This window comes from Lampetra planeri, chromosome 22 (assembly GCF_965212315.1).
Source record: "Lampetra planeri chromosome 22, kcLamPlan1.2.h2, whole genome shotgun sequence".
In the NCBI taxonomy this organism is placed as follows: Eukaryota; Metazoa; Chordata; class Hyperoartia; order Petromyzontiformes; family Petromyzontidae; genus Lampetra; species Lampetra planeri.
Genome location: NC_136128.1, coordinates 8,915,191 through 8,939,741, shown reverse-complemented (window position 1 = coordinate 8,939,741; position 24,551 = coordinate 8,915,191). Strand labels below are relative to the sequence as shown.

Here is a 24,551-nt window from a genome sequence, read left to right as displayed (position 1 = left end):
CAGCCCTGCAATTTTCCCTCCTGGTGGTAGGGCCTCCACTCGACCGAACTGTGGAGAACTCCTCTGAGATTGTGCTTGGCCAACTCTTCAATGCCTGGGGGCAGATGTCTTGAAAGCGGTGTAAGTCACCCACCATTTATCCCAGATCACACAACCTGCTGTGGTGTTTCTCTATTTGTACCACCCGGTGGTCAGAGGTGCGAAGGAATTTACGAAACCCCCGCCGTTGTTTTCAACCGCCGCATCGGGAGATCGAATCTGACCAGCCGCGGCCTCCGGATCGCCAAATTCCAGCGCGCTGACCGTTACATTGCGGCAGCCGTGGAGAAAGCGAAACTTCCACCACTGTGTAGAGGGGAGCGAACCCCCTACCATCGAGACGTGGCGAGCCACTCGCCACCCGCCACATTGGTGGCGCGCGGTCCGCGCCCCGTACTCGTCCTCACGTCGCGTCAACGGTCTTCAGCACCTCTAGTGTCACGAAGTCCCCTGCACGGTCGTACGACTCGACCGTTTACATGTCTCCGTTCGTTCGTTTGTTACACGACTGCGCGGTCAATGCTCACGTACAGGTGCGGCAAGTAAAGGTAGAGCCGCGTGCTTGCTTGTGCAAAAAGAAAACGTAACACGTGCATGAATGTGTCTCAACATGCATCTCAGCATCGGGGCCCATGGACTTGTTGGATCGAGGACCCTTGGCCTTGTGCGATTCTCACGAGCAGCTCAGAAGACACTCTCTGGGTTCACGTGGAACGTTGGGCCAACGTTCCATTTTTACTGGCCCAAACACATGCCAACGTTGGGCCCAACGTAACACGTTTTACTGGGCTGTCTGCCAGGGAAACACAAAGCAGGGGTATCTTGACATAGCAGCAGAAGCAGCATCAGCGGATATTCTATTCAAGTAGGTCACAGAGTCTGTTGCTATCGATTCAGCTACAAACAAATCGCTCCCCCCACCCCCGTCCCGACCCCCTTTCGGGGGGTAGTGATTTGATTCAAGAATCGATCGTTTTTTTGTAACGTTGCGATGAATGTAGCACCTCTAGTGGCAGCATGGGTCAAGTGAACCGATCCTTTAACATATATCACGAAGCGGGACGGCGCGTAGTATTTATGGGCAATGTTAACCAGGGTGGCCACTGAGCTCGATCCAATAAACTTCCTCGACAAGTGAGAAGCGAGCTACTGCTTGGCCTTGCCACCATCCACATGGGTGCAACCCTGCAAGAGGTGGTGCCCACCTATCTAACGGATGCGACAATCGCCACTTGGTAATAGTATTTTTCTTTTTTTTTTACAGCTTGCTGGGTGGGTTGAACTGCTGACACCACTATGTATGCTTCCTCGCACCGTATGTAGCCAAACGTGTTAATCGGAGGTGCACGGAAGGACAAGAAACTAAAAATCCTAACCCATGCCTCAATGCCAGCGCAGAAGAGAGTCCGATCCCTTTTTCGACCAGGACCAGTTCGCTTATTGTACAGGTAGCCTACAATGGCGGTAACAATGCTGGTGTCTGGGACGATAAGATGCTAGTGATAAGGATGTGGCAATGCCAGTTTGACGATTATGTAAATAATGATGATGATGTTGATGGCAATCTGGTAACACCCATGCACTGAAGTAATTGCAGTAATGAGTGAATAATGACGTGATGATTGATGTTCATGACAAAGATTATTCATTTTTAAGAAAATCACAGTCGAGATGCCAATGACTGCTGGTGGAAAAGGGTCATATTTTAATCTGAAATATCTAAAAACCCAGCCTAGAAATTAACTTTCACATGATCCGAATATTTAGTTTGTTTCAGATTGATCTGAAAACTGCCAGTGGTGCAACAAACATTACGTCACTTCCGCATTTTTGTGGCAACCGGCAAAGCTACCATCGATAGGACTAAGACACTTTACATTATCATATCGTTGTCATGGTCTAAAGATGTCCAAAAAAATTCTGATACGGTTAAATCCCAAACCTCGTCCCTACTTTTAACACTGATGGTTTTCAACTTTGACGCAATGAAAGGTGGTAAGGGACACGCGCTTTTAATGGCTTTCAAAGACCAAAAAACTCGTACACATGTACAGGCACTCACTGACCCACGCGCACACACACACACACAAGCATCGCACACACACACACACACGTAACCGCACATTCACGCGCACGCTCAGATCTCCTTCTGCCCATTGCACGCCGGCTCGGGAGAGTTCATGTCCCACGGCGTGTCCTTCTGGTTGTTGTTGAGGGCTCGCCTCCGCTCAGCGAAGAACGGGTACATGCACTTGTCTGCCCCCACGAAGCGGTAGAATGTGACGATCGCCTCCCACGGCAGAATGCTGCACGGGAGAAACCATCGCGCGGAAACGGGGGGGGTGGGTGGGTGGGTAAGGGAGCAGACGGAAGAATTTCCACGTCAAAAAAACGTGAGGTTGCCAGGTGGCTCTGGGGGTGAGGGCACTCAGCAGGCACTGCTGAGGTCCTGGGTTTCAGCTGCCTGTGATTCAACCGGGTTGCCAAGTGGAGTACATTGACAGTCTCAGGGGGGCCTCCAATGACTGTGCACAACAACAATAATACCCCCATCTAAATATTGTTTCAAATTACATCTCTGGAAAGGAATTTTTAGCCAGTGGAAAACCACCCGTGTTGTGCTTGCCCCGTGCTGGCACAGTTCAGATGTGCAAGTGGAAAAAGGGGTACAAACAGTGACTGACTGGGACTAAAAATCGGCCTAGGCATTTGTAGACACACCGACCCAAATTCTGGCTATAGGCAATTGAAAAAAAAATGTTGTGACAAACTGTCTACTCGTATCTATATTTGCGATGTGACATATTAGCGTCATTTTGCTGTTGCATTTTCAATGGCCCATTTGTGCCGGGTCCATAAAACAAATGGACTGGTGGGGAAGAATCTTTGGAGCTGCCGAATATGGAGACTTAGTGCCAACTGGTTGCGTAAATCAGCAATGAAGCGTACACATAAGAGGTAATAAAATATTTTACCAAAATTTTTTTTTTGTTTTACTCTGATCATGTTTGCAATTTCTCCACACGGAACGGCCCACCGACACTCGGAATGGACCTGCCCACCGGACACATGCCCGGACTGGCCAATGGCCAATCCGAGCCCGGGTACGAACGTGCATTTATTTCTAGCCTCCCAACCACTATGACGCCCCGAAACAATGACCGTGTTTGGGTGCCCTGTGCTGATCGATGGGCCTGCATAATCGTCCGCTCACCTCTTCATGAAGACGGTGAGGTACATAAGGCGTGGGATGCAGATCATCGCCTGGTTGGTGAGGATGGCCCTCATCGCCTGGCTCACGCAAAACTCGGGCTTCAAGGGCGGCAGAATGTACGTCTCAATCTCCTTCCTGGTCACGCACACGCGTAGGCAAGGCAACAGAGATAGTTAGTGACTTCTTCTTGGTTCTTTCGGTAAAGTCACGTAGAAGGGAAGTAATAAAATAATAAAAAATAAAACACAATAATAATTGTATTATGTTTTATTTTTATTATTTTATTACTTCCCTTCTACGTGACTTTACCGAAAGAACCAAGAAGATGAATCCCTGCAGTCACGAAAGCTTTAAATCAAAAGTTAGTGACTTAACAAAATAAATGTTGTTTCAAAGGAGGACACGATGAAAGGTAAAATAATATTAGTTTTTTATATATCAATTATTGGGCTACGCTGCATTGGCAGTGATGCACCAGCACAGATAATACAACACTTTCATCAATAACACCGTGGCCTTAAAAGGAAACATAGGTAACATTTCAGGCAATGACCCTACTATTTGCCTCACGAATCTATGCGCTATGAAGAAGGTCCATTAGTCATAATGTCGCCTATTATATACTTTCCTTTAGAGCCCATCAATTACACACACAAGGTGACACAGATCGTTGGGGCAAATGCTGTGAGCGAGCACCTATGAAGGCCAACACAACGCACGATGGGGCGGTGTGGCTAGCACCACGGACACCATTGTCTCCCCCGTGCTGAGGTTCACACACTGCACCAGGTACAATTTAAGGCTGAGTCGACCTGGGCGATGCCCAGGACCGGTTTAGATATCCGACTGGACATCTGTGAAAAACTACTGAGAAAAAGAGTTTCATAGCTCATCGGATCCCTCCAATATGAATAAATATTATGATTCTGATCCGTCACCAATGTTGGCCTTTAGCGGGAATCGAGCTCAATTCGCCGAGTTCGTATCGCAGTGCACCTAACCGCTGCACCACCGCTCCCCGAGCACGAGCGCACACGCACCACTCTCTCCGTCCGTATGCAAAGCTGATTAAAGTCACGCTGAACTTGGCCAACATTGGATAAGATGAGACATCCCCCTGTGTGTGAGTTGTGTGTGTTGCTCCTGTTTCCTGGGCCAGGGCGGCCGTGGGAGCGAGAGCTGCTCCCCTTGGGTCTAGCCATGGGTGGGCGGGTGGGTGGGTGAGGAGTGGGGGATGGGAGCGAGGGATCCGGAGAATGCAGCGAGTCAGAGTTAGACGGACAGAGCTGTTGCTCTGCTCTGTGTTCAACCATCTGCCCTTCCACCACCAACCCCTCCCCATTCTTCTCTGTCTCCATGTGGATAGCAACTCACGCTGCTACCCAGCCACCACCGCCGCACGCACGTACACACACACGCACGCTCAGACATACCAACATGTAATCTTGCACGTGCTCAGACACACATGGACATACGTGCACACTCGCACAGCTTTGAACACGCATGCAGTCGGGCACACGCAGGCAGGCACATCACACACACCCGTGCCAACACGCACATGTTCAGACAAAGACAAAGATCCCCCGTGTAGCCTTAACAGACTCTTGGGGCAGGTGCTGTTGGCGAGCACCTATGAAGGCCGGCACGGCACACGAGGGTGTGGGTGGCCAACACCACGCCCGGTCTCCTTTGTCTCCCCAGTGGCGATGTTTAAACACCACACCAGGTGCTCATTTGAGGCTGAGTCGATCTAGGGGAGGCCTAGGACCGGTTCAGATAATCGTCACTGGTCTTGGCCATAAGCGGGACATAGAACTCGGGTCGCCGGGTTCGTAGCGCAGCGCAATAACCGCTATACATCGTTCTCAGAGGCACACATGCTCAGAGTGAGCAGCTCGCAATCGGAAGGTTGCGAGTTCAAATCCTGGTTGGGGGTTGAGTCAGCCCATCATCCCTTCGGTGCTGACAAAGTGAGTACCACTCTGCAGGGAAGTCAACAGTAGTTGTATTATTGACAGACTCTCTTCATCTTCTTGGTTCTTTCGGTAAAGTCACGTAGAAGGGAAGTAATAAAATAATAAAACATAATAAAATAATTCTCACGACGTTTCGGCCACAACGCCGTTTCGGCCACAACGCAAGCAGCCGTCCTCAGGTGAAGACCAGGTCTCCCCGACAGATCTGGTCTTCACCTGAGGACGGCTGCTTGCGTTGTGGCCGAAACGTCGTGAGAATTGTATTTTATTATGTTTTATTTTTATTATTTTATTTTATTCCCTTGTACGTGACTTTACCGAAAAAACCAAGAAGATGAATCCCTGCAGTCACGAAAGCTTTAAATCGAGACTCTCTTCTACCACAGATATGTGGAATTTCCACCATTGGCTCTGCAAATCGATTATTGATGATTGAAGTAAATCAACGCGAGTGCTCTGCTAAAGGTGACAATTGAGCTAACGGCATGAACAAAGCTCTACAGGGGAAGGTTCAAAACGGGAAACAATGCCAACAACGTGGCAAAGATTAGACGAAATGGTTTAATTCTGGTCTGGACATTAATCAAATTGCTGGACTGAGCATTGGACAGGGGTGGAATGGTTACACTCAGTGCTTTGATTTCATTCGTAGCTGTCTGGGGGCTGAGCTCCAGAATATATCTCCCATCCCCCTGCCCCCTCCTGGTTATACTCCGTCTGCATAACCGTTTGGCACTATGAATGATCAATCGATTGAAGTTTCAAACTCGAGAGAGGTGGCCGATGGGGCGTTCTACTCATGAACAGCATAGACATCTCTGCACGTCCTTTGGACTTTGAAAAATGCAATACCATCCATTTAGGCCGCTGAATGAGGTTTATGTCAAAATAGCGGATGCGTGACGGATTCCATCCCAAATCACAGTTTTAATATGGATACCGCTGTATATATTAAAAAACCTAAATCCGTGTAAAAAATAAAAGGTAAGATTGGTACTAAATAAAACTAGCACCACTTTGTGGCACGTTGCCCTGTGGTTGTCCCCACATAACGACTCACCTCTGTCAAAGGTAGAGGTGCAGCCCTGCAATGTCCTGCTGACTGTGTGAGAACCCACATTTTGCCCCACCACAGCGGTAACCTCCCCGCAGTCGATTAACTGTGGCATGCCCCTTTTGCAGTGTCGAGGTAACAAAGGTGGCGGTGGGGAGGGGGGTGATATAGGAAACTTTAAGATGGTTTTAATTGCCGCGCCGAGAGATCAAATCAAAGCCGCTAACCTCTGGATTGCAAGTCCAGTTCGCTCACCATTTTACTATGGCGGCATTTAAGCATGTGCATGTATATCTTTACATTCTTTCAATTCAGAACCTCCCAAGCAAACGTGGGAGATACTTTTCACCAAGACTGGACTGTGCTAACCCACGACACCACGGCATTGTCCCGAGGACGATACCGATTCCTTCTGTGCAAACAAAGATTCTGATGAGAATCAGGTTTCCCCCTTTTTTTTCTGGCAACAAAACAGTTGCGTTAAGATGTTAAAACACCAAACTGAAACCTTTTACAAGGAATCATGTCTGCACTAACCACAATACTTGTGGTCAGAATGCAAACAAAAAACATACTCTGATAATATATGCAAAGACTTTGAAACTGATTGGTCCACACCAGAGACAGCTTTCTTTTGAGCCTCGTCTCAAATGGTGTTAGACCAGAGGACGCCAAAAGGCGTACAGCACAAAGACAACGCACTATCAGAGTAATGAGAGCTCTGGGTGAGCAGCTACATCATGGGACCTTCTTTGCCAGTTTCAAAATATGAGAATATGTTTTCCCCTTTTTATTGGCAAGCGAGCTATGGATTTCTCCTAACTTCTTGCCGGAAAAACCCGGCGACACGGAGCGAGAGAGAGAGAGACGCGGACGCCCGTCCCGTGCGAGTGAGCGGCACGTCAAGGGGTGCCCCTATTTCATCGGCGTAATTGGACTTTCCTTCGATGTCAGCCCGATGCTTTTCGGGTCAGAGAGCGCGCAATTCCGCCAGCCACGATCGCCCCGCACGCTTGTCTGGCCACGCGCCAGCAAATTCCTCGCGAAAATATTTGCGACGGTGCGCACACCCCACACCACCCACCCCACTCTCTGATCTTTAAATTACGGTGTGTCCGTTCGGGGGGGGGAAGGAGGCTAGGGGGGCCAGGATTATTATTATAATATTTTTTGTGCGCGTGTAATAAGTGCGGGCAATAAATTCAAAGGGAGTCGAGTCGCGGTGCCACGTTTGACGAGCGTGGCCGATTATAAAGGAGGGCTTTATTTCGGAATTAGCGGGGCTCTTTCGGGTTTTTTTTTATTAAAGGTCGCGCGGTTATGCGCTTACGAGGTGAAAGAGGAAACGTTTCGAGCATACTCTGCAGTGGGGCCGAGGTGGTAAACTTGCAAAACCATTATGGCCTGAGAATTTGCTCGTTTGATTGCTTGCTTGTGGGAGCACTTTTTTCTTCCCATGACTGGTTTTCTGTTTTTTTTCAACTCTTCACATGGTTTGTGGAAGTAATGACTTTGCTCTGAAACGAAAATGCATTCCTCTGGCAGCACCGCTTTAGAGGTTTATGGACCCACCGATGCTCAATAAAACAGGGAGGTCCTGGCCAAACCCGATAACCCATGTATGCATTTTAAAACTACTTGTCGGAAGCTGCCACCGCCACCGCTGCGTCGGCAGCGGTGACAACAACGAAACGCACTGCTTTTCGATTTAAAGCTTTCGTGACTGCAGGGATTCATCTTCTTGGTTCTTTCGGTAAAGTCACGTAGAAGGGCTGCTTGCGTTGTGGCCGAAACGTCGTGAGAATTATTGTATTGTTTTATTTTTATTATTTTATTATTTCCCTTCTACTTGACTTTACCGAAAGAACCAAGAAGATGAAATGCACTGCGTTCGTCAGTAGCGCTGTGTGTGGGCTTAAACATCTAGGCGACGTTTCATGCAATGGACCTACCGACGTCTTCTGCACAGCCCAGAGAGAGGCCAGGGATGTGGGGGTCTCTCTCTAGAGTGGTGTTTCGATTTAAAGCTTTCGTGACTGCAGGGATTCATCTTCTTGGTTCTTTCGGTAAAGTCACGTAGAAGGGAAATAATAACAAAATAAAAATAAAACATAATAAAATAATTCTCACGACGTTTCGGCCACAACGCAAGCAGCCGTCCTCAGGTGAAGAACAGGTCTGTCATTCAAACGCTGTCTTTCCGAGGAGGACGGCTGCTTGCGTTGGGGCCGAAGCGTCGTGAGAATTATTTTATTATGTTTTATTATTTTATTATTTCCCTTCTACGTGACTTTACCGAAAGAACCAAGAAGATAGAGTGGTGTCCTTCACTGCAAGGCCCGCGGGCCGCTGGCAACCCCTGGTGGCCTTTAGTGCTGCCCTCGAAAATACACAAATCGTGAAGACACCCCGTGTGGCGGCACTCACGCTGCTGATGTCGCATCAGCGAAAGTGGCTCCTGCCTCTGAAAATTATCAAAGAACACTGCTCTAGAGTCATCTCTCTACCTTTCTGATGTTGAGTTGATTTTTTTGTCTTTTATTTAAAAAGATAATCACGCTAACCTCATTGGAGCACTATACCAGCCACTTTTAAGTTTCGTTTTATTGAATCGTTAGCCAAAGTATGGCGGTGTAATAAACGTGATCATTAACTTGCTCCATCCACCTGGTCCACCCACTGACAGCAAGCGCCAACCCGCCTTTGGGACGATGAACTCGTGTGGGTTATCAGAGTTGAATCAAGACACCTGTAAAGTAATAATAACATCTTTGCAAATTCACGCATGTTTTTTGAGAAATTTCATGTAACTTCCTGTTTTTATTTTTTAACTCTGCTGGATAATTACTTTATTGACTCCCAACAAGTAAAATTTTTTTCTGAATACGAAATTAAATAACTGTTCAGCCATGTTGTCAATCCATTGCTGGATGAAGGCCATTCGCCATATCATGTCGATCATCGGGGTTATTTGACCATACTTCGCCACGTCGCTCATGAACAATGTTAGCCGTGGCCAGGAACTGGACTCTGGTTACCAGGTTCATCTCGTGGCGTGTTAACCACTGCGCCACCCGTTTCACACTGCCCTATTATATGATGTGAACATTTGCCTGCTTCCTTCTGTAGGGCCAGCTTGACAAAGGACCATTTAAGCAACATGGCTTCGGCAAGGGCGACTTGGGAATTGGATATTTGTGCCAGATCCATATGAACACACACACAGGTGTGTACGCACGCAACAAAGACGACGATCCCCAGTATAGCCTGAACAGACTATTGGGGCAAGTGCTGTTAGAGAGCACCGTTGAAGGCCGGCACGGCACACGAGGGGGTGGGTGCCCAACACCACGCCCGGCCGCCTTTGTCTCCCCAGTGGCGATGTTTATGCCCCACACCAGGTACTCATTTGAGGCTGAGTCGACCTAGGGGATACTAAGGAAGTCACGTGACGTGTGTATTACATCACACGTCACGTGAAAGATATTCGCCACTGCTGTTGGCCGTGAGCTGGAATCGAACTCGGCTCGCCGGGTTCGTAGCGCAGTGCGCTTACCGCTACACTACCGCTCCCCACGCACACGCACGACCCCCTGCCCCCCACAACACACGCACATGCACGCACAAACACCCACACACACGCAGGGGCACACACGCGCGGGGAAAGCAATACTGGATGAAGCCCACGTCACGCTCGCCCCTGGAAAATAAACAGCTGTCAACGAGGTCGGGTCAAAAAGCGGCGGCCCTCTTCCGTTTTGACGCTCGCCACGTCCTGAACGCATAAATACCCTGCAGCCCATCACCACCAGGCACGGGCACCAGCCGTGATGAGGCGGACGAACGCGCGCGGGCACACGAGCCTCTGTGAAAATATACAAACGCTGCAGCCGGGCCACTGGGCAATCTGTGCGTTTCCTCCCCCACCACCCCACCACCGTCTTCTTCACCGGTTTCGAAGTTTGAGCCGCCAAACACACTCAGGCCAAATTTTAAACATTTGCGGAGCTATTTCCGTTTTTTTAAATATTTAAACTGCTGCAATGATTTTTGCCGCTTATTTTTTTTTTAGGTCAATGGTGCTTGTCGGCGACACGGCACGAGGCTGGAGCGTCCATCAATCGTAAATCAGGCACGGCAGGTCAGGTGCGAGAGCAGTCGTTTTCAGTGTGATGGCCAGGTTCAACCTTGCCAGGTTGACCACGTGATAGCCAGGTTGACCACGTGACAGCCAGGTTCACCACGTGACAGCCAGGTTGACCACGTGACAGCCAGGTTCACCACGTGATAGCCAGGACCTCTACAGTGATGACACAGTGCTCTGACCTCAGCCTGTCACCTGTGCCGTGTGTTAAGCGGCGGACATCTCTAGGACTAACTCACAGGGAACATACCAGGTGGTTGGGTGGCTCAATACAAAGATCTCCTATACAATACAGCCTTAACAGACTGCTGACGCAAAGTGCTGTTAGCGAGTAGCACCGATGTAGGCCGGTAGGGCACACGAGGGAGTGGGTGGCCAGCACCACGCCCGACCGCCTTTGTCCCCCGAGTGGCGATGTTTACACACCACACCAGGTACTCATTTGAGGCTGAGTCGACCTAGGGGATACTAAGGAAGTCACGTGACGTGTGCATTACATCATTGAATTACAGCATGGCAGGACGAGTTCAGATATTCGTCACTGGCGTTGGCCGTGAGCGGGAATCTATCTCGGTGCATCGCATCGTAGCGCGACGCACTAACCACCACACTACCGCACTGCACACACACACACACGTATTACATTACCATACATACAGCCATATCGGCACGCACTGCAATACAATTTGGGGAGTGTTGTGTTTTTTAAGATATTGCTCTGGGAACTGTGCCACAACATAACAGGCTAAAAATAAATTTACCGCCCTAATCGTTAACAACCACTGCCTTGCAAAAGAATAACGATGGTGGTTCAAGGTTGCCTCCAATTTCTGTTCCAGAAAATAACCCAGACCAAAGTTCAAGACATCGTGAAGGCCACCACCGCACCTCATTGCCAACGCGTTCTACCGCCCTCCGCCGGATCCACACAGCTGCTGTGCCGCAGAGACACGCGGCAGCGTCCTCCAGAATCCGCCTTGACAGCTGCCAAACATCTGCAGTTAGATCTTCCACGCTGGTCACCGCACTCGTTGAGGCCACCCCAATGCCTGGGCACCACGGTGGCGAGATGTCAGCTCCCTCGGTATACAGGAGGTCGTCGGCTCGATCCCGACCGTGACGCCTGCAGTATATTTGGAGTTCGCATCTCTCTCTCTCTCTTCCCATGATCGCATGGATTTTTCTCCGGGTCCTCTCCACATTTTAGAATCAACATGCGATGAAGAGTATTTGTCTGCTCTACATTTCCACGTGATGATAAGCCGCTTCGTCGAGCTATCATTTGTGATCGCCAGGTCGTTTCAGAAAAAGAGCTATACATCTCAGTGGGCTTGACCTGTTAACATTCAAAACAAATTGCTTCATTTAGTTTTGTTGATGTCTGTGTCGATAACCGAACCTCCCTCATCCTGCACTCATGTCCCACCCAGCGCACCTATTGTTTTGCCGAATCGTAAGCACATCACTCACTCACCTGCCGTGGACTATCGTGCCTCGGCATTGCCAATCCTTGCGTCTTGCCACGAGATTACCCAGCGTTCGTCTCGGTCAGATGGACACTCGCCCCGGCTCACATTTCGAGCAGCTTATTTTTGAGCTGCTCTTGTTAAGTCTCCCAGCTCTCCGATGCACACAGTAGTACGGTGCGAAAGAAGTTCAACGTACATACATACATACATCTAGAATGAAAACTCTTTTACTTAGAACTACTTTTTTGTGTTTAGTTTCTTATCGTTCCCCCCGTACCTCTGATTAGCGCGATTGGCTACGTACTATGTGAAAGAAGTTCAACATACGTACTTAATACATTTTAACTCCCGTATCAAAAATCTGTTTCTTCGAAGAGATAATATTCAACAATGAAAAAAACCAATGAAATGACAGATTGCTGTGCATCACTGGGTGAGGTCCCAGTAACGCACAGCACTCTGGGTGTTTCTCAAGATGAACGCAAACAGTGCGAGCCATGCCACTGTGGGACAGCAGCGTTGCGAAGGAAAATACCAAAACAGTTTAATTGTCACGAGGTTAGCAGCACCGTACCGTTTGGTGATGAGTGCGTCAGATGGAAGAAGTGCGTTTATGCGCAGCTGAAGGTTTAACGGGGGTTAGTCAATGGGTTACTATAAAAAAGGTAAAGGTGCAGCCGTGCAGCTGCTTGCTCATGCCACTGTTGGCAACAAAGGCTTCCACTAGAGGAAATTCTGGACAGCCCCTCGAAAATGTGTGTTTGGCCTACTCTTCCTTGCTGGCCAGACGTCTCGAAATAGAGTAGAAGGGAGTACGCACACTTACATGGCTGCAGAGTTTGGAAGTACATGTTGTTTACATCGTTTATTGTGAAAATTCGGTCACAGTTCCTATGATCACTGTTTCATTGCTTTTATGGCTTTATTTTGGTGATTTTCGAAAAGTTTTTGGTTTGGTCATGTTTGTTTGTTGTAGTACAGAGTTAGACTGATGGCCTTAATCTAAGTTGTCTTGTGGTTGTTGTTGTTGTTTGACTTGCATCCCACTGGGATTTTTGCACACAGTGTTGGTGTACGGTGCTTTTTCTGCAATGTTTAAATGTCTTTTCTTGGATTTTCTGTTTGCACATAGTCACTTTAAGATGTTTTCTTGTTCATGTTTTTGTTTTTTGTTTGTTGCGGTTGCACCCGATTGAAGAGCCGAATGGCTCACAGGGCTATACCTAATAAATGAACTTGAACACACAAGGACTCACTGCCGATCGACTCGATGCCGTGTTCCCAGTTATACTGCTGGGTGGGATTTTAGCAAAAATTTGCCCCCGCCACCCCCCTCCCAATTGTTTCAGCTGCTTCGCCAGGAGATGGATAAGAACCGGTGACCCTCTGGATCGCGAGTCCAGAGCGCCAGCCGTCACACAGCGCATGGCTGCAGCAACCCGTTCGTAGCCACACGCTGGCTTTTCTCACTTGCGACGAGGCATCGCTCGCCAATGACGACTGCGGTGAAGAATTCTCGGCTCGCGTTTAGGGTACGACTTGACGATGCCCTCCCCGAGGTCCCGCTTCGAGCCAACAGCTGGATTCTCTGCCGTGACACCAAACAGAGGCACGCTGGCCCACGCGGCGATCGAGCCCCTGCGTCACTGCGCAAGGCTTAAAGATTTAACGAGCCTAAATCCTTCCAAACAAAACAACCGCTAGTGTGCGTGCGCACGATGCTGCGCGGGGGAGCGGCGGTGGCGTCTCGGTCAGCGCGCTGTGCTGCTAAACTCGGACAGCCGAGTTCGACTCCCACTCGCGGCCAACACCGGTGACGATTATCTAAAGCGGCTCTGGGCCTCGCCTAGGTCCACTCAGCCTCAAATGAGTACCTGGCACGGTGTGTAGCAAACATCGCGGATAGGGAGACAAAGGCGGCCGTGCGTGGTACTGGCCACCCACCTCCACCCCTCGTGTGCCGTGCCGGCCTTCATACTGTAGGTGCTACTCACGAACAGCACTTTCCCCAAAACTCTGCCAAAGCTACACGGGTGATCTTTGTCTTTGGCTTTGTCTTTGGCACGTTGGTGAATTAAGCCGCCCTGAAAGGATCCGGGCCCGGGTAGCTGGCGGCAAAGTGAGCGGCTCACAATCAGAAATAACTTTTTTTGTGTGTGTGATTTGTTTGCCTTTGCTTGACTTAGCACTGCTATTTTGTTTTTTTTCCGCGTTATTTGTTGTTGTTGTTGTAACGTTCTTACCCGCCCCTACTGGACATCTGTGAACAAAGAGCTTCGCAGCTCATCGGATTCCTCCTCCTGCAGTACAAATACGGATTACGGTTGATTCTGAGAGCGTCGCGAATTCAAATTGGTGGTTCATACAATGAGCACCACTTGGAGCGGGGGAGGCAACAATGGGTGTCCTATGGATGGACTGGCTCCTGCCATAGGAACACCCACCACCATCTGGGGCCCTAAACGGGAGATGAGCACTTTTTAATATGGGATTGAGTTTAAAATTAAGTTATATTTCAGGAAATGGACCTCGTGGAGTTGAGAGGTAATTTTTCGTCAGGTTATACGAAATCATTGATCTCTGCTGTGAAAAAATGGCTCATTCTCTGAAACGTCGCCTGCTATGTTAGGTTTCCTTTTATGGCAGCATTATTGACGTGTTTGTTAGGGTTTTATTTGTTTGTGCAAAAGCCATCGGCAACTTTTCAAGGCGCCAGTTGCACAGCTTTGTTTGAAATCATCTGCAAAGTACGCAAAACGTTATATTTACAAGTATATTTACAATACGTCCAAACACACACACTGAGAATTTATGTGATTTGTAGCCGATGCCGAAACTGCACACCTTTGTGCGTTTGTGCGCTTTGTCTGGAAGGCATTCGTTCGACGCTGCGTATTCGCGCGCATCACGGCAGCGATGCGGTGCCGACGCTCCCCGCGCACGCTCAAAAATTCCTCCTGCACGGTATCCATGCCACAGCCTAGCCCCCCCCCCTCTACCCCACCGCACCCCTTGTGAGGGGCGCGTGAGCTCCGAGCTCACCGTATACGGCAGCCCTGGAACATGCCGGTGCTGACGAGGTAGGGGCACACGAGCGTCGTGTGGACTCCGTCCTTCTCCATCGCTCGGATCTCGTGCGCCAGCGACTCGTGGAAGCCGACCGCCCCGTACTTGCTTGCGCAGTAATCCTATGTGGCAGGGGGGGTGGGGGCGGGGGGGGTGCCACAGGGAAACTTGCGTTTAGTGTACAGTCGTGTTCTCCTATAACGCGGGAGGGGTTGCGTTCCTAAAGAACGCCGCGTTATGGAAAACCTGCGTTGTGATGATAATGTATAAGATAGGGTAAAGCACAGTGCGGGATGACACGTGAGATGCATACGCAGGCTGAACGAAGAATGAGGCGCGTGGGCAGCATCGAAATGCAACGCTACTCCGAGGTCGCCGTACAACCGCTTATTTCTACTCGCGCGACGTGGTTCCGTTCGCTCGATCGCGTTGTATCCGATTCGCATCCGCGTTATGAAAAATGTGTTCCCTAATACATTCATCGCGTTATATCCAATCTGTGTTATGAAAACACGTGGCGTTACGTGAGAACAGACCGTATTTGGTCGCCATAATTTTCTACGTGGTAAGCCACTTCGTTGAGCTGTCATTTGTGGCCAGGTCGCGTCTGACAAAGAACCGCATAGCTCAGTGGACTTGACGTGGTAAAATTAAATACAAAAAAATTAGTTTAGAGAACGGGGAAAATCATGTTCATATGCTAGTCGCTATGCACGCCTGTCACCCAGCATTGTGGAGCCAGAGACGGTTGGTGGATCACGCAAATAATGGAAAACTCCCTTCTCGTCGGCATCGAGGAGGTGCCATTACTCTGGCTAAATGTGGACTCTCCCTGTTCCATTTGTATGGGATAGAGCGTTTCCCCCTCGCTCACACGAGTGGGGTTTTCTCCACGTGTTTCAGTTGCCTCCCGCGTGTAGACACTCGTTAATTCGCCGATTACATCTATATATATAAAATCGCAAATCTGTCTGTCTGTGTGTGTGTCTGTGTGTCGCCGGACCATACGCAGTTTCATTGGACGGCGGTTGCCCCTGGCAACGGGTAGCGACGCATTTGCTGCCGGGTGGACGCCATTTTTAATTCCCGTTGCAAATATGCGCACGCATTAACACGCGACTCTGAGGTAAATTCATCAAAGTTTCACGTCCTCTTCACTCCCCTCCCACCCCAATGTGTGCAATTACTATTATAGGGTCGGTAGATAATAAAATTATAGCGATTACACAGTATTATTGTAGCGCGGGGGGGGGGGGCGGAACGGCACCCGTACCCAGCCTCAGCCGGGTGGGCTATTTAGGCGAGGCCGGAGGCTCTGCACGGTACTAGGCCTCGACACCCACCACGCGACTCTGAGGTAAATTCATCAAAGTTTCACGTCCTCTTCACCCCCCCCCCCCCCACCACAATGTGTGCAATTACTATTATAGGGTCGGTAGATAATAAAATTATAGCGATTACACAGTATTATTGTAGCGCGGGGGGGGGGGGGGTAACGGCCCCGGTACCCAGCCTCAGCCGGTTGGGCAATCTAGGCGAGGCCGGAGGCTCTGCACGGTACTAGGCCTCGACACCCCACCCGTGTCAAGCGACGACTTTGTGGTATAAACTCGATATACCCAGCGTTGCCCGGGGGGAAAATACATTTAAAATCTTATGAAAACTTTAAAACATTACATACCAATGAAAAAACAACTGTGTAATTACTTTTAAACCCGACGCGCCAAGAATCGATTCTCTGAATCGCGCAAAGGAATCGGACGATTCCCGTTTACTATAAGTTGCTTAAAGTCGATATAAACTGCTACGAACGGGAAATATCTGGCGTTGACCGGGGCAAAAATGTAATTAAAAACTCCTGAAAAAATAAAAAAATAAAATAACAATGAAAATTAAACTCTATCATTCAAAATGTAAACCCCCAACATGCCAGGAATCGATTCTTTGAATCGCACAAAGGACTAATCGAAGGTTGTAAATTACTTTAGGATCGCGCTTCCTGTTTAATATAAGTTGCTTATAGAGTTGATATGAACTGCTACGAATGGGAAATATCCGGCGTTGACTGGGGCAAAAATATAATGGTGAGGGCGGTTGTGAGTGGCGATTGTGAGTGGTGATTAGTGAGTGGTGAGGGTGAGTGGTGAGGGTGAGTGTTGAGGGTGAGTGGTGAGTGGTGATTGGTGAGGGTGTGATTGGTGAGGATGAGTGGTGAGGGAGAGTGGTGAGGGAGAGTGGTGAGGGAGAGTGGTGAGGGAGAGTGGTGAGGGAGAGTGGTGAGGGAGAGTGGTGAGGGAGAGTGGTGAGGGAGAGTGGTGAGGGAGAGTGGTGAGGGAGAGTGGTGAGGGAGAGTGGTGAGGGTGAATGGTGAGGGTGAGTGGTGAGTGGTGAGGGTGTGTATATATGTAAGGTTATTAAGAAATATATTTTTCACCCGGGCAACGCCGGGTACTACTGCTAGTCTTAATATATAGAGGACCACAGAGCTTTGGGGGGATTTTTGTGCCAGCTCTCTGCCTGGCTGCTCCCTTCCCGTTTGTCTGTGGTGCCCCTCGTGCCTCTGAGTGTGTTTGGAGGAGCAGAGCCAGGACTTGGAGGAATGCGAGCAACCTTCACACCGTCGAGTTTGTGTACAGCAATAACAGCGGCACGCCAGTGTGCGTGGGGGCTTTCGCCCCCGTGCTGCTGCATAGCTCTCTCGGAGAGAGCTTTCTGAGTTGTGAATTTAAATGTAGTTTCCGACGCTTCTTTAAATCCACAGCGCAAAGCTGCCGCTGGGGCCAAACAGAAGCCCAGGCACGGCGCCGCCTGAGACATTCAGGGTATTTATATATTTATATATATTTTCTTCTCCCCAAAGTGTTTAGAGTGCCGGTTTCGTCGGCCCGTGATCCATGCGCTCACCTCGATGCCAGCCGTGCTGAACAAACCCAAGGAACTGGCGACGGTCACCAGGTGTCCGTGGTTGGTCTCCAGCATGTGCGGCAGGAACGCCTTCGTCGTCTGACGCGGAGGGGAGGAGGCAAAAGCAACATTCGCAATACGATCGCGAAACCGTGCACGAGAGAACAACTGCAGAACACAGCTTAAATAGTCGCTCCAAGCCTGGGGCGTGCCATTCAGACTCTGTCTTCTCGACAGACCTGTTCTACACCTGAGGACGGCTGCTTGCGTTGTGGCCGAAACGTCGTGAGAATTATTTTATTATGTTTTTATTTTTTTTATTTTATTATTTCCATTCTACGTGACTTTACCGAAAGAACCAAGAAGATGCAGAACACATGTCAATGCCAAGTTACAAAATTATAATTTGCGGCCAACTGTGAACGCAATGCTGGATGAGCGTGCGCCCATGCTGATGTTTGACCATACTTCAGCGTACTGGTCAGTGCGGTTTGGTGATGGGGCGGTGGGGTGGGCTAGGACTGGTTTAAGCATCATTCACCACCGAATCGAGCTGAGGGTGCCACGTTCACAGCTGCACGATCATTAAGATTATTTTGCTGCTTTAAATGTCCGTACGATGAGCCACTTTGATGAGCTTCTGAAAAATAAGCCAATAGCTGAGTGGGCTTTGCCTGCGTAAGATAGAAAATAGTTGAGTTTGATTTGAATATTTTTTAAAGTGATTTCTATACTTTTCCTATACTTTGCACTCCCATCGTGTTTTTGTATTGTTTGTTATTGTATTATCTGTGAAAAAGAGCTTTATAGCTCATCGGATTCCTCCAAGTATAAATACATATTTTGATCTTGAGAACGTCACGAATTCAGATGTCGTAGTCCATATAATGAGCACCGCTTGGAAGGGGTAAGACGACATTGGGTGCCCTATGGATAGACCGGCTCCTACCAGAAGATTCCTCCTTATTTCTACGTGACTTTAACGAAAGACCCAAAGAGTATGAATTCCTCCAGTGTCAATACATATTCAGATTCTGAACCACTGTGCCACAACCACCACCACCACCGCCACCACCGTCATCATCACCACCGCCACTTCAACACATTGAACACGACGTGAATACAAGCCAACGGGGCGAGGGTCTCGTGCACTTAACCTGGCCGCATCACGCGGCCACAATAGCAGATTAACGTGAAGGCTTTGGGGCGCGCGACTTTTGAGAACAGGACGGACGGTAACGGAGTGTCTGGCGGGCGAGCCGCCCCACGCAGACCCCCCGAGGTGGGGGGGAGAGGGGGGGGGGGTCGCCAGCCCTCCGATCGTGCCGCGTTTCCCCCCGCGACTCGAGACATCCGCCACCACGGGGCCCACACACACCAAAAAAATCAGCCCCAAACACAGAGAGGGACCGGGTAACCTCCAACCTTTTCAGGGGGCCATGAAATGAGCCAGGCACCACTCAGCCATGGCAGCTTCTCTAACCCCCTGACCCACGCCTGTTCCACGTACACGAAACCGCGGCACCGTTTTAAAACTACCTAACGGGGGTTGTTGGCTTTTTTTTTCTCTCTCTCTCTCACACTTTTTTGAATGTCCCCACTCCCTTCGCGTCTTTCAAAACTCATGCAGCATTCCTCCGTGGCACACAGGGAGGGAGAGGCAACGCATTCATCCTCGTGGCTTATTCATCTCACACTTTCGTTGTTGTTGCTGTCTGCCGCTGCTGCTACCCTTGCTGCTTCTGCTGCTGCTGCACCTTCGTGAACGTCAGAATTGTCGAGATAAATTTCTGCTTGGTCGTGGATTTGGGGGGGGGGGGGGGTCACAAAAGTACCCGGCTAGCAAGAGCTACGTGCGCAGCTTCACCGCCGCTGCACTCGTGAACTCCGTCGCAGTCCAACGACGCGAAATCCATCTGCCGACACCAGATGAACAACGCTCGCGCAGTTCGCTGCAGCCGAAACGATTTGGTTGTGATATGTACGTAGAACTTCTTTCGCACCGTACGTAGCCAACCACCCTAATCGGAGGTGCGGGGGAAGGAGAGGGATGCCGCTGCGTTGGTGGTGTGGTGCACAAGCGCAATCAGCGAACAGCAAAACTCGACACGTTCGTCAATAACACTGCCTGAATCATAATAACGATAATAACTCCACTTTCAAATAAATTTGGTGACGTGATGGGCGAAGGGGGCCTTCTTTGCTGCACACCGTTTATGCACTGTGACGCAGGGCCGTTCGTGTGCCGTACATCATCCCCTTTAAAAATGACAGTGTCACTGACGGATGCGTGGTAGTTTTTCATCAACGTCCATCGTTCTCCGCTGCGTTCTTACGCGTCGCGCCGCGTGTTTGCTCGGCATGCGATGTCCGACGTTTCGCGCCACGTGCTGCCGGGGGATCTTTTTTTGTTTGTTTGTGCTGGAGATGAATTTGGACGGCTCGTTGCAGCTCCCGTTTAAACCCTTCCTGCCCGTGTGACGTGGCTGCTACCGTATCGCCATTGACAAAAAGCTTTTTGATCTCAACTGAACTGAAAATTAAACAAATATTTTTTTTTATTTCACCAAATTAGGCCCCACTGAGCTTTATAGCTCTTTTTCAAATACGACCTGGCCACAGATGACAGCTCGACGAAGTGGCTTATCATCACGTGGACATTTAGAGCAGCAGCCAAATATACATCTCAGAAGCACGGAATTCAACTGGAATTTGATTCTAAGCAGCCGCTTCGTACTCTATTACAATTTTCACCCACACACATTCAGCCTTACAGACACACACCCAGGCATACAAACACATACCCAGGCATAGAGATGCACACCCAGTCGTACAGACTTACATACATACAGCCATACAGACACACCCAGCTATACAGATATACAACCAGCCGTACAGAAACACACTCAGCCGTACATATACACACCCAGCCGTATAGAAACACACCCAGCCATGCAAATACACATCCAGCTATATGGCCCTTCATATTCGCAATCATACTATATGCAGTGGTGGGGTAAACACTTTTAGCGAGCACATATTATACGCAGTGCGCTCACGAGGTTGTGTGGCCTTCACACAGGATGTCTGGCAACCTTTTGTCTCCCAAGTCGTGATGCTGACAATGCCACTCAATGGGACTAATTTAAGGCTGATCTGACCTAGGGCAGACCCATGCAAGTTTCAGCAAGTTTCAAACGAAATGCCACCCAGACAGAGACACTGGGGTAACAAAGACAAAGGTGCCCCCGATAGCATTAACAGAGTGTTGGGGCAAGAGCTGTTAGCGAGCACCTCTGAAGGCAGGCACAGCGCACGAGGGGATGGGTGGCCAACACCACGCCCGGCCGCCTTTGTCTCCCCAGCGGCGATGTTTATACACCCGTATCAGGTACTCATTTGAGGCTGAGTCGATCTAGGGGGAGGCCCAGGAGCGGTTCACATAATCGCCACTGGCGTTGGCGGCGAGTGGGATTCGAACTCGGGCCGTCGGGTTCGTGGCGTAGTGCGCTAACCGCCGCGCCACCGCTCCCCACACGCGTGCGTCTGAACACACATTCAGAGAGACGCTCAAACATACACACACACACGCACGGCCACACACTCTCCCCTGTGGTGTCTCTACTCCCACCACCCCCACACCCACCCCCCTCCTCCTCCCTCCCCTCCCGGGGGCTCCATGGCTTAGGACGTAAATCAGAGCCAAGACTCAACTCCAGCGCGCGTTCGCGCTCTCTCTCTCTGTGTATCACGTTGCACGTTTCACTCCCAAAGAAAATGAAAACGCACTTTCCCTTGAAGCGTGGCAGTAATAACACGCATTACAAAGTCATATACGTTTCCACTGCCGCGTCAAGTTATCTGTCTCTCTCTCTCTTTCTTTGCTTTGAGTCTCCACCAAGTTCCACGTGTTTCGTATGAAGTGGCTGCATGATTTACGCGGACAACGTGATCCCACCGTAAGCGCTTCCACTAAAGGACAGATCTCATCGGCTCAAATGGATTTAATGTCCATAAGCATGCACCCAAAAGAGGATAGGCCTTCCTAAATGAAAATAACATAAAGTGTACCGATGGCACCTATTGTGCGACTATTATCTGTGTAACGTCAGCTGGCATACATGCAACTCACAGGACACACCGATGTTGCACGTACATGTCAACTATCCTCGCTGTGGCCATATAGACTTTTGGGGAAAGTGCTTTTAGCGAGCACCAATGAAGGACGGGTACGGCACACGAGGGGGCTGGGTGACCGACACCACGCCCGGCCGCCTTTGTCTCCCCAGTGCTGATGTTTATGCATAGCACCAGGTACTCATTTAAGGCTGAAGGCGACCTAGACGATGCTCATGGCCGGTTAAATATTCACCACTGTTATTAATTAAACATTCACCACTGCTATTTAATACTCATCACCGTTATTAGTTTTCTAGCGGGAATCGAACTTGGGTGGCCGGGTTCGTGGCGCAGTGCACTCATGACTACTGATGATGATTAGCGGCGGTGCCAGGGATCATCAAAATAAGTCAAAAAGCTCATCGCCCCGAGCAGCCCAAGAGGCCCAGCTATCATGGAGACATAAAAAAATTTTTTTTCAAATCGAATAAAAAAAATGGAATCTCCCTCGTTCCCCATCTTGCCTGTAACTCTCACGTGATTTCATCGTTGTGTTTCGTCTCGCTGGGCCTCTGGGGGATACGAGGATACACTATTTTTGGACCGTCCCATCTCGATGCATAAACTCCTCGTGAGAGGGCAGAAGCGATAAGGGCGAGAGATACGTAGACAAAATTAGAGGCAGTGAGATAAGCTAATAGAGATGTAGACAAGGTAGCGATGATACAAATGAATGAGCTTTTTTATGTTCAATGGCTTATGTTTATTAGGCTCTCGATTCAGTCTTCCAACATTCGGTTGGTCCACATTCTTTTGGGTTTTCCGTGAATCTGTGGGGCCCTTCTCAATGACCCCGGAGCCCAGAGCTTTTTGACTAGTTTGCTTATGCCCAGCGCCGACGAGTTGAAATGAAGCGCGCAACGGGAGAAAGGGAGTGTACAACAGCGAGAGACTCTGCGCTGGCCATCGTGAATCCGCCCTCCCGCCGGTGCTCCGGTCTCCCCGCAGCCGTCGTGCTCCAGTCCCGCCGGCAGCTGCCTCTTCATTGGGCACCAGAGCGGCGTATTTGCTCAATGCCCAGGCAGCAGCTGCACATAAGATTGTGTCTATAGTCGTGTCAGTATGTTGGCGTGTCTGTGTGTGTGTGTCAGGGGAGCGGAGTGTGGGGAGCGGTGGTGTAGCGGTTAGCGCGCTGCGCTATGAACTCGGCGACCCGGGTTCGATTCCCGCTCACGGCCAACACCGGTGACAATTATCTGAACCCGTCCTGGGCCTCCCCTAGGTCGACTCAGCCTCAAATGAGTACCTGGTGCGGTGTGTAAATATCGCCACTGGGGAGACAAAAGCGGTCAGGCGTGGTGCTGGCCACCCACCCCCTCGTGTACCGTTACAACCTTCATATGTGCTCGCTAACAGCACTTGCCCCAACAGCCTGCTAGAGGCTATTCAGGGGACCATTGTCTTTGTGTGTGTCAGTGGAGCGGTGGCGCAGTGGTTAGCGCACTGCGCTCGTGACCAACATCAGCGACGAATAATTGAATTGGTGGTGCTGGGCCTCTCCGAGGTTGACTCGGCCTTAAATACGCACATGGTCCGCTGTGTAAACATCAGCACACGTGCATAGCTCTGCATAACCCAACACGAACCGTTACCATCAGTGGCCATTCGCAGTTTAATGCTGAATGAAAGTTTGCCGATGCCGATGTTTGCTATGGTCCTGGTGTGATGCAATCCATCTCAACCTTGATTCCATCTCATCCTACAATCCATCTCCACTGCGATCCATCTCAACGTACAATCCATCTCATCCTACAATCCATCTCATCGTACGGCTATTTTTAAAATCAATCTCATCCTACGAGCATCAATTTCACCGTTCCATCTCCATTTTGTGGGCCTCATTCCACTCCCATGACTCTAATTATGAAACCACTTTTAAAAAAATATATCTTTCATCCGGCTGGGGCGGAATAACTTTTCCAGTCCTTGTTTTAACCCCCCTCCACTCTCTCCCAATGCAATCCGGGCATTTGTTTTCCGGTTGTTGTAAGCCACGCACCCAATCCACGGTTCCTGCTCTTCAGCGTGCATGTTGTTGGCTCTCTCCTAATTTGTCGCTGATCACATTTCCGAGGCCATACATCATTGCTGACAAGTCTCAGGCCAGCAATTTAGCGCGGTAATTGAGCGTAATTCTCTACACGTCTCTCTCTCTCTCTCAGACAGTGGGCAGAATGTGCGGGCTGCATATTCAAGGGGCCTCCTGGCAGCTACTCAACAAATGTGGATAATAACAATAATCGTGTGTGGGTGACGATTATATGAACCGGTCCTGGGTTTCCCCTAGGTCGACTCAGCCTTCAATGAGTACCCTGTGCCGTGTGTAAACACCGCCACTGGGGGAGACAAAGGCAGTCGGGCGTGGTGCTGGCCACCCATCCAATCATGTGCCGTGCCTGCCTTCATAGGTTCTCGCTAACAGCACTTGCCCCAACAGTCCGTTAAAAGGCTATACGGGGGATCTTTGTCTTTCTAAGAATAATAACGAAAGCAACTCCCTCTGTGC

General features: G+C 49.7%; 1 protein-coding gene across 1 annotated transcript in view; it reads right to left on the bottom strand.

Moving 5' to 3' along the window:
* Positions 1-2,035: 2,035 nt before the first annotated feature.
* LOC144724981 (retinol dehydrogenase 10-like) overlaps positions 2,036-24,551 on the bottom strand; it is a 35,683-nt gene continuing 13,167 nt past the window's right edge. The window contains exons 2-5 of the mRNA XM_078604352.1: positions 17,867-17,965; positions 14,939-15,084; positions 3,254-3,388; positions 2,036-2,345 (exon numbers count right to left, since the gene is read on the bottom strand). Of these exons, the coding sequence (XP_078460478.1) occupies positions 2,177-2,345; positions 3,254-3,388; positions 14,939-15,084; positions 17,867-17,965 (549 nt within the window). The 3' untranslated portion in view covers positions 2,036-2,176. The remainder of the gene's footprint in view (positions 2,346-3,253; positions 3,389-14,938; positions 15,085-17,866; positions 17,966-24,551) is intronic.